Genomic DNA, 10,958 nt, shown 5'->3' with positions numbered 1-10,958 from the left:
TTCAAACATAGACAGTTGCGTGTCTATTTAATAGCTATGAACAAAACAAAGAAGAGAATTCAACCCAAAAAATCAAATTCAATGTGAATCAAACATATACAAATTCGACCAAACAAGACCAAGCACAAAAATAGTATCAAGTAATCAACATAGTTTCAGACATAAACAAATCAATAATTAAAGAAAAAGAAGAGAATGAAGCTTACAATTAAGCTTGCCTGATCGATTTCTAGCTCCCTATGATCGGAGAACCCAAGTACCCAACGATGAAGCTAACGGCGGACTTAGGTTTTGGGGATGGGTTTTGGTTTATAAAACCAAAAGAATCTTGAAATCGGACAAAATCAGGCAAGTTCGACATGGTTATGATTTTTAAGGAAGATTCAGAAGGATTCGGAGAGGGAGAATAAGGCAAACTGTTTTATGAAATCAAATCATCGCCGATTCATTAGGGATAAGGTGTATGAATGATTTTGTGTTCTCGGGTTCAAACAGATATCGTCGGTTCCTCGGATTCGGTTCGGGTAATATCCGATACTTGTGGGTATCTGGAAACAAAAATCGAATGGTGATTTATACAAAAGCGGGTCAGGGTCGGGTCGGGTTTTTGCAGGTCAGGGTCGAGTCGGTTCCTCGAGTTACTCTATTATAGAGAAAAAATAGAAAAAACCATTGGAGATGGTCTTAGCCACATGTCACCTATTGATGCAGATAAACTCAGTTTCTATACTCGTCTCCTTAGTTTTTTTTGCCATAGATATGTTCATGTAAACTCATGTGAAAAACAGCCTCCCCCCACCCAATGCACGTTAATCAAACTCCTTTCACTTTCATCTTTTTTGGCATTTGCATCTTTCAGCTGTAACATTTTCATACTATCTTGTATCTCAGTAACTTGTTCATAAGCTCTGCGAGAATTGCTCAGACTCTTGATTCAAGAGCATCAAAGCTTCTGAACTCCAAATGACACAATAGTCTCTGCATCTCTTTAACCATAAATAGTGAAGAGTGCATAATTTATTAAACAGGGGCCATTTGCAAGAAAATAGTAAATCAAAAAGTTCAAAGTTATAAAATTACAAAGTTATAAACAGAGATAAAAAGATTGTAGCAGTCAAGCCGAGTCACTTGATAACAGACAAGTAAAAGAAAAACACAAAGATAATTGTACTAATTGAAGAATGACAAAGTAACAAAGTAATGGATAGATATGATATGTGAAAACCCTCTCTCTCTGTCTCTCTTGAGAAGAAGCTCACTGACCAAAACAGTGCAGGAGATCAAACACATAATCTGCACCTCTTCATGTATATTTCACTTTCCTGCAATTGAAAAGAATCAAACATTAAATCCATATTCACGATAAAGTTTAGACTCAAATTGCCCAAAACTTTTAAATTGAACAACAATTATTTTCTCTGAATGACTGATTTTTGGTGTACTTGATGATGATAAAATGTAGATCTTGGGAAATATAATATTATACCTGTGTACATTTAATCGCTGAATTCAACAGAAGGGATGTGTTTGACTTTGTAATAATCTTCTCCTCCTTTCGAACATCTCTCCTCCCATTTTTTCTTGCCCATAGTCAGATCTTCCAAGGAATAGAGGAATCGCAGCCCATCAGGAAGCTCCTTTAATTTTGGACAAACCAAAATACGCAGAGAATAAAGAAGGGGCATGGAGCCTTCTTCTACTATCCACTCTTCCCATTCGTCTAGTCCAAATAATACTAGCTCCTGCAATTTTGGAAACCCGCCGCTCGAGCAAACCATTCTCTTCCCACAAAAAGGTTCAATCAAAAAAAGAACCACTTTCAACTGAACCAATTTCTCTAGAATGGGCATTGGATCATCCACCAAACGGCAATAACTTAGAGTTATGGTTACCAGGTGAGAAGGGAAGTGTTGTAACTTTGGCATATATATAGTCAAGTCCAGCGTTTTGAGATGATCGCAATCCAAAGCAAATCCTTCTTCATCATTCTTGGGAGCATGATCCCCTGTCCCATCTATAGTAAGATTTTCCAATTGTTTCATTTCACTTAGAGCTGAGGATAGAGTTTCCATCGTATACCCATCGCCAGTGAATGAGATTGACAGAGTCTCGAGCCGTGTCATTCGTTGAAGATCCTTCACACTACCATGCTTTGTTGAGAAATTCTTCAATGTCTCTAGGTTGATTAGATTACCCAATTCCAACTTTGTTTTATCATGCATCGGCTCCGGAAGACAGAGGTATGCCAACTCTCGCATCTCTTGAAATAAACTGGGGATGTAGATTGGAGATTCCCCAAGGACATATAGGTTTAAATAGAGCAGTAGGTTCAGGTTACGCATAGAAGACGGTAGATGAGATACATTTGCCCGATATAAACTCAAATATCTCAAGTGTATAAGCTTCCCAATGCTAGAGGGTAACTTCTCTCCTTTAAACTCCGCATTAGAGAGATCTAAAACCCGTAGCTTTGTAAAGAACATACCTGATGCCATCCACTTTGACCACGTGAGTGGATCCTTGTTGATAAACAAGAGAGATCTAAGTTTTTGATTTAAAATCTCCCCTTCCCGAAGACATTTTTCATCATAAAGCCAATGTACTGCGATTCGGCGAGATTTACAAGGAGATTGGGAGGTCGCAGTGGAGGAACTTATCTCAACAATGTGTACAAAGTTCTCTTCTTCAGCTTTACGTAGAGAAAGATCTCTCATCACATCATGCAACTGACATGTTTCAAATCTTGAAGTTATAGCGTCTCTCTCAGAAATAACCATGTTTCTCTTCACCAATTCTTCTATATATCCATATGCGACCTGTCTAATGGTTTCTCCATGTCGTGGTATGCCTTCTGCAGCCCAGTAGTAGGCCAAATGCCCTACATTTATTTCATAATCTTCTGGAAAATGAGCAAGATAAAGGAAACAATGCTTCAAATAACCAGGCAACTCTTCGAAGCTCAAAGAGAATACACGGTCTATAGAATTTTCGTGGGCGATGGTTCTTCCAATCACGTTATCAGATCCAATATTTGTAGATAATCCTTCCCAATAATCCACTCTTTTTACTTCATTTAACAAACCTCCTAACGCTTTGACAGCCAATGGTAGTCCTTTACAATGTTTGACCATTTCCTTACCCCACTTCTCATAATCCTTATATTCTGCACAAATATTATACAGATCAATAGGATGTGATAATGGTATACTACAATCAATTGTTCAGGGCTAAGAAGATCATCCCAGAGCATATATATATATATATATCTCTCGTAATCCAGAATGGAAAAAAAAAATGTCCCTTCCTTCGAATGCTTACCAGGATCATCTTTTCTTGGCATTGCTTTTCTTTCGAAAAGTGTCCAACTGTCTTGATCAGTTAGGAATTCTGGTTTAAATTTGAAATGTGTTGCGTGATGCATTGCGACACTATCATTTCGAGAAGTAAGTAGCACCTTCCAACCTGTAAAATATTTACTCGTTTTTTCATGATAACCAAACACAAAGAGCTTAATGAGTATGTGTAGTTTTCATTTTTTTTTTTTTTTTTTAATTAACTAGAATTAGTGGTTACCTTTTTTGGGTGGAAAAATTGGCTTGATTTCGTCCCAATCTTCTCTTTTCCATATGTCATCAAAGACAATTAGTGATTTGTATTTTTCCAGCAATGAAAAGAGTTCATCCTGGAGTTCAGCTTCGTTCATCTTCTGTATTTCATCTTTCCTTTCTTTAGATGTGAGATTCTGCATGATCGTTTGCCACACAGATATTCGGGTAAACTCCTGTGAGACACACACCCATGCGAGTCTTTCAAACTGATTATTTACATCCTCATGATTAAAAACTTGTCTAGCAATGGTTGTTTTACCAAGACCACCCATCCCGGTAACAGAAACAATTTGAATGTCATCTTTCTCCACTAAATGTTCAACCAATTTCTTAACGTTTGCCTCCAATCCCACAAAATCGCTTTCATGGTCGTTAGGAAATGTTTGTATACCACGTTGACGCTGCGGAATACACCCTCCACCAGCAATAAGCTGCACGGTTATTTGTTCTACACCATAGCTCCGCATTTTACTTGTAACCTCGGAGATCCTTGTAAGTATGCCTCGAATTTCTAGTGCATATCGCCTGCGATCTGGAATACTGAAAGCAAGTCTTTTGATACGATTCCTAGTGCCTGCTTTTCCAAGTTTTTCCTTAAGAAGATATGTTTCAATTATATCTTCCGCGTCATTAATAATTTCCTGTATTTCTTCAACACAAGTTCTCACCACCGCAGATGTATGCTTCTTTGCATCTGCATCTTTCAGAAAAGAGCTTAACAAGGTTAGATCACTTTTTAGCTTAGTTACTGCTTGATCGTTAATTCCCTGAAATAGCTCGCGTTCTTGGCTTAGTAGGTCCCAAAGCTTTTGTAAACCAAAAGACGTAAGTTCCCCAACTATGGCTTCTGCCGCCATAACTGTTTCTACATAAACAGTATCAAAATAAGAATCAAGTTACGTACTATTGGTGACCATGCATAATCGCCAAGAGTAAAAACAAAGCAATATCAGAATTTCATTTTTGACTAAAAGTTGGACAATGAGGAATTTTATATTACACACATCGATTTTGGGTATCTCACATAAACACTCGCCTTGCATATGCAAATAAGTTTTAAATGAAGGTATACACATAAAAATAGACATATATAGTAAGAAAAAACATATTCCATCAATATATATATATATATATATATATATATATATAATATGACAAGGTTTTTATTACCTTTGTCTATCGTTGCGACATTTGGCGTTCTATTTTTGCGACAGGAGTACTTTACATTAATTTGAAATTTGATCTTTTAAATTTATTTACTTAGAAAAGTATTCATTTCTTTTATCTTCATCTACCAAATCTTTAATTGTTTTTGGTTTGTATTATTTAATATAATTTCATAGCAAAAATCTATATAGTTTACTTTGGTAAAAATAAATTTGTTTCACAAGAATATATTTCGTTTAATTTAATTTATACGATCTGTAAATTCCTCACTAATTTTCCTTCAAATTTCTTTACTCTTCGTCTACCAAATCTTTAATTATATTTTGTTTTTAATTTAGTATTATTTCATAGCAAAAATCTCTATAGTTTACTTTTGTTAAAGAAAAGGTAATCTATTTTACAAGAATATATTTATTCTATTTTGTTTTTACGATTTATAAATTTTTCACTCATTTTTTAATCACAAACGTGACTTTATTACTTAACTATTTTTATCGGTTTCACATATCAATATTTACTATATATTAAACTATAATAAAGTAGAGTTGTGAGAAATTGTCATTTAACACCACTCTATTTTGTTTAACATGTGCCATTTTTTCCATTTTAATGAAATAAAAAGACACATTATTGCTAATCTAAAACTACATTTTCTACACACATTTTTCAATTTGGGACATTTTATTTGTTCAGTTTCTTTAGATTATATTTACTTCTCTCAATCAATTACCTTTATGACAATTTATTTGCTCAGTTTTTTTTTTCAAACTGTTCATGTTGCAATAATGCATATGACCAAATTAATTGCAATTAATATGCTTTATAACTGTATTTATTGCCATGAATGTGATTACTCAGAATAATGTGTCAATGAAATTCCTTACAAATTTCAAACAATGTTTAGTGTATTATATAAGATTCATTGCTCACATGACTAATAATGAAGAAAACGATCACTCACTATATGTCTTTCTTTTCCCATCATTTTCCATGGTTTTTTTTCTTTAATTTTTTCTTATGAAGTTTTTAAAAAAAACATGATGTCTTGCAGTATGATGACTAATAGATTAATTTCCCTATGACTTTTTGAAGAAATCGTTTACAAAGCCATGTCAATGTTTTTTTTTTTGGTATCAGAGTCTTGTCAATATTTATTAGCCTCTTTCAAAGGATTATGTTTTATGATAGTCTTGATTTAAAGTTTTTGTATTGTTTTGTAATGTGATTTTTTAACTTTCAAACTATAGTTGGAAGTTTTCAGTGATGAAGATGAGCCTAATGCATGACTCCTAAAACACAATCTCTTTGTTTTTGAACATTCACTCATAATATTATAGTTTTAATTCCCTTAGATTTCTCCACTTAAGTCCTCTGATCTTCAACAACAATATATTTCTAAGTTTATGTTTTATAAATTTGCTTCGTTTTTCATTTTTAAAAGTTCTTTATCCCCATTAATTTTTTTTTACTTTGCATATTGATAAAAAGATTGAGCCTAATTTTACCGTGTAATGCATATATATATGGTCAAAAGATCACATACTTTTTTATGCCTATTTGGAATCACTTCTCAACTTTACAACATCCTTTCGCATTACACAGAAAAACATTACAGGAACCTATTGTAAAATATTTAATATATATATATATATATATATACATATTGTAACCTCAATACTTTCATCATAGACATATGTCAATCGTTAAAAGTGGTATAAATTAACAAGTAGATTAACCTGTACAAAACCAATCATACCTCATGTCTATTTTCCTGTAACCCTTACTCCATCCGTCATTGTGCCGAAAAAAACTTACACCATTTCCAATAATTATCTATATTTTTTTTGTTTGAATTTTATATTTTACATTTAGAGTATAATTTTGAAGAGATATGGATTAGAATTTAAGGTATAAGATTAAAACCATGATGCTATTTTAGTATTTTTAGTATTTTAGAAATGATTAGCTAAATTTAAAACCAAAACTTATTTTTATGCAATATGTGAAAATTGTCCTTCTTTTAACACACTTAATAATTATAAACTTATAAATGTATGTATTTAAATTCTTTTCAAAGCATATATAAATAATATCAAGTACATTTTATATATAATTTAATGAAATTTTATTTACATATAAAATATTTGATTTTATAACCCACGCATAGCGTGGATAACTTTCTAGTATATATATATATTGTCATTAACAGTTTTATTATCATAGATCTACATATCCAAAAAGAGAAAACACTTATCGTTTAGAGAGTAAATATTTTCAATCAAGAATGTTTCCACGGCCGTGAGCACAATCACTAAACCCTTTTATACAGGTTTCTTGACAAACCCAAAACTTAACCATTTTTGTTATTCAACTTATAGAAGTCATACAAAACATAAGATAAGTAGATAACTATCGTTAACTCTGTTCAAGTTTTGTGTAGTCCCTGATGCAATTACAGAGACAAAAAAATAGTAGTACAGATCCAAAAGATCTCAATGGTAGACAAAGAAAATTTCTAAGAATAAAAGAGAAATATTACTAAACCTCTCGATGGCGTCAAGGAACTAGATCTCCACTTGGTCGCTCTTTAGGAATATGAGAGATGCTTAATGCCGCAAGACATTGACTCTTCTTTTTGTGTAAGAATCATAACAAAGGTCTTTGATTTTTTGAAACGGCAACTGACTTTCATCCACTCATTTTCTATTATCTTCAATTACTGCAGCGTGTGAGTACTGTTCGAGTGTCGGTGGTCACTAAAGATCATATTAAAAGAAAGTTTCTGGAAGGAGAAACAAATTAGAAAGAATGACTATAATAGTACATAAATCGATGTTTATTACTAGGAAAAATGCTTGTCAGCTACTTGAGGTATACCCTAACACATAGCCACACATACAAACAATATAAATATTTTCTTAATTACGTCAACTATTGTCATCACATAAGGACATCCATAAACAAACATAGGTTATGTGTACAACACCATAAACATTCTACTCCGGTGGTTGGTTCGCCGGAATCCGGCGTTGACCAGTATTGACCGATATTGACCAGTTTTAACCGATGTTGACCAGTGTTGACCGGCATTGACCAGAAAAAAAAAATTCAAAAAAAATATTTTTTTCTTTTTTCCTTATAAAATTATTTTTTCATGTATTTTTGATAAATAAATAAAAAGATAAATGATTTGTATAATTACAAAAACAAAATATAACAACAAAAAGTTATACAAAATAAAATCTTATATGACAAAAAAGTAAAAATTATATACCAAAAAAAAGTAAAAATTATATGACAAAAAAAATTGTGGTATATCTAGTAACTAATTTTGTTAATACAGAAAATATACAAAAATAATATAATAAAACTATACCACCAAAATTTTATACGTAGTAGATTTTTTCATAAAACTATAACAAATATATACCCTTTTTTTTCAAAAATCATTTTTTATTTTGTATTTTCAAAGTTGGGGATTATAAATATATATATATATATATATTTACTTATTTATAAGATTATATCATTTGAAATATATACAAGACATTGCCAACTATTTCTTTATTTTTAATAAGAAGAAGAAAGGAAGAAAATAATGAAAATTGTATTTATTTAAATGAAAGACATATATCTAGAAAATACTTAAAAAATAAAAGTTGATTTTGTAAAATCAAAGGTTGGTCTTGTAAAATCAAAGGTTGGTCTTGTAAAATCAAAGAAATAGTTGGCAATTCCTTGGATATATTTCAAATGACATAATCTTATAAATAAGCAAAAAAAGAAGATATATTTAAAATCCCTACCTTTGAAAATTCAAAACAAAAAATGATTGTTAAAAGGAAAAGGTATATATTTGTTATAATTTTATGAAAAAATCTACTACACATAAAATTTTGTTGTATAAATTTTTGTTGTTATATTTTGTTTTAGTAAATTATACAAATCATTTATCTTTTTTTTTATTTATCAAAAATACATGAAAAAAAAGAATATTTTTTTTTGATTTTTTTTCTGGTCAAAGCCGGTCAACACTGGTCAACGCCGGTTAAAACTGGTCAATATCGGTCAATACTGGTCAATGCCAGATTCCGGCGAACCAACCACCGGAGTAGAATGTTTATGGTGTTGTACACATAACCTATGTTTGTTTATGGATGTACTTATGTGATGACAATAGTTGACGTAGTTAAGAAGACATTTATATTGTTTGTATGTGTGGCTATGTGTTGGGGTATACCTCAAGTAGCTGACAAACATTTTTCCTTATTACTAGAGTAGTATACATTTGTTGGGAAAAGTCATATAACCACCATTATAATCTTTGAATTACAGAAGTGCCATTATGAATTATTTTTTTGGTTTAAAGAAACTTAAATATATATAAAACAAAAAAAAAAACCAATATAAACCTAGTTCTCTTTTCTCCCGAGCTCTAGCCACCGGAAAAAAAATGTAGATCTGAGGCCGGATCGCGGTGGCTGACCTAGCACCGGTTCCGAACTCCCTTTCTCAAGCCAGAAGCTTTTGCTTCTCTTTTTCTTATTCATTGCGGCTTTAATGGAGATTTGAGAATGAGACATGGGGTTGCGGTGGTTCGATTCCGGCATGAGGAAGGTTTGAGTGGAGTTTCGGATTGGTGGTTTTTCTTCCGCCGAGGCATGGCTTTCGATGAGAAACAGGGTTCTCGAATTAGGTAGTGGTTGGTGGTATCTGCTTCAGGAGTTGGTGGTGGGTTGCGTTTCTTTTCAAACGGATTCAAGGTTGCGGACTTCATTTTGGCTATCGGTGAATGACGCTATTAACAGACACATATCGATCTCTAGAACGACGTTTTCCCGGCGATTTGCGATAAGTTGTTCGAGCCAAGGAGAAAAGATATCGCCTTTTAGCATCTGATGTATCTTCGCCAGGTTTGTATTCAGCTCAGACTTTTGATTTGACGCCTCATAATGTTTGTTTTGTAGTTTAGAGAAACGATATCGCCTTTAGCATTTGACGCCTTTGTTTTTTTTGTTGGGTTAGATGATTGTGTATAGTTATATTTGAATCAAAGTTACATTTGTAATTCTTTCTTCAGATACCTAGCACATTGAATCTGGTCGTAACTAATGGCAATCTCGTTTTGTACACAGAGCGGATTTATCTGTGAGAGTGGCTACACTTCTTCAGACACACTCAACGCTGTCCTTGGAGAATAGCCAGTTGAATGAAGAAGCAGGTGGCGATATTAGAGCATGGCAAGCTCATGAGGGAAGGTAAATAGAAACATGACATAAATTACACATTCAAAATAAAGATAGTCTTCTGGTTCCATTTGGTTTGATGGGAAATTGCTTCTAAAGTTGACTGTTCGCAGGTTGTTTAATGGAACCAGAAGACTAGGTTGTTTTGGCACTCTGTTTGTACTCTGCATCAATACAGACGAATTTAGTAGCTTTATGGCTTCATTTTGCCTCTGTTTAAGTAATTGGAAAGTGAAAACGCTTCTAGTTTTGAATCCATATATATGTGAATCAAGTCATACAGACTGTATGATACACTATATGGTTATCAAATTGATGATTACTTGGTTTAATGTTTTTGCCTTTCTATTGGGAGTGTCCCTTCTTGGTTCTTGTAAAGGTATGATAATTTAAAAGATTTCTCACTTGTTTAACACTTGCTTGTTTGGCTTTTTATGATTTCTCAGGTTACAATGCAAGCCGATTTGTGTAGGTGAGTACAAGTTATCAAAGAAGGACCCTCTGAGACTAAAATCTGGATTGGGATACTAAGGGTGCAATAACAACAATTAGCTCTAGTGAATTATATAGTCTTGTTGTATACCTCTATTTGTATGGTTGGATAAATACAAATTAGAACATCCTCCGTTGCTATATTGTCTTCTTTTGAAATTTATAAAATTTATCATTTTGCTCTTCATCGACTTTTTGAGTACCACCATTAGAGTTATTGTGCATATATCCAATTGTCTTGATCACTTTTATAAACCGACAAGTCAACTGCCTCAAACTCGATTAGAACATGTGCATACGAACCATGCAAATAAAAACAACATGGTTTGCTTTTAGATCATGATTCATGAAGATAAGTATGAGCTAACTTAGAACATGCGCATACGAACCATGCAAATCAACACATTTTTTTTTCAATAGATTTGATGATGATTATGAGCCAAAT

The 10,958-nt window shown here is 32.7% G+C and overlaps 1 protein-coding gene and 1 long non-coding RNA gene across 5 annotated transcripts; one reads left to right on the top strand and one right to left on the bottom strand.

Annotated features, from left to right (window-relative positions):
• Positions 1-1,034: 1,034 nt before the first annotated feature.
• On the bottom strand, positions 1,035-7,619 carry LOC104787237 (putative disease resistance protein At1g58390). 3 transcript variants are annotated; one of them, XM_010512774.3, is made up of 5 exons: positions 7,320-7,619; positions 3,574-4,467; positions 3,319-3,462; positions 1,487-3,163; positions 1,035-1,322 (listed from the first exon to the last, which is right to left on the bottom strand). In XM_010512774.3, exons 2-4 carry the CDS (start codon positions 4,463-4,465, stop codon positions 1,497-1,499), a joined length of 2,703 nt encoding a protein of 900 aa, XP_010511076.2. In that variant the 5' UTR covers positions 4,466-4,467; positions 7,320-7,619; the 3' UTR covers positions 1,035-1,322; positions 1,487-1,496. The 3 variants fall into 3 exon arrangements, with proteins under 3 accessions (XP_010511076.2, XP_010511075.2, XP_010511077.2); XM_010512773.3 differs by having other exon boundaries at positions 3,574-4,473; positions 7,320-7,616; XM_010512775.3 differs by having other exon boundaries at positions 3,574-4,473; positions 6,532-7,556.
• A 1,490-nt stretch (positions 7,620-9,109) lies between these two features.
• Positions 9,110-10,700, top strand: LOC104787236 (uncharacterized). 2 transcript variants are annotated; one of them, XR_015557403.1, is made up of 4 exons: positions 9,110-9,688; positions 9,911-10,033; positions 10,135-10,160; positions 10,468-10,700. It is a non-coding gene; the product is annotated as an uncharacterized LOC104787236 (long non-coding RNA). The 2 variants fall into 2 exon arrangements; XR_767815.3 differs by lacking the exon at positions 10,135-10,160 and having other exon boundaries at positions 9,121-9,688.
• Positions 10,701-10,958: the final 258 nt, after the last annotated feature.

Source organism: Camelina sativa, chromosome 5 (genome assembly GCF_030686135.1).
Source record: "Camelina sativa cultivar CO46 ecotype springtype chromosome 5, ASM3068613v1".
Taxonomy (NCBI): Eukaryota; Viridiplantae; Streptophyta; class Magnoliopsida; order Brassicales; family Brassicaceae; genus Camelina; species Camelina sativa.
This window is presented reverse-complemented; position numbering and strand designations above follow the sequence as displayed.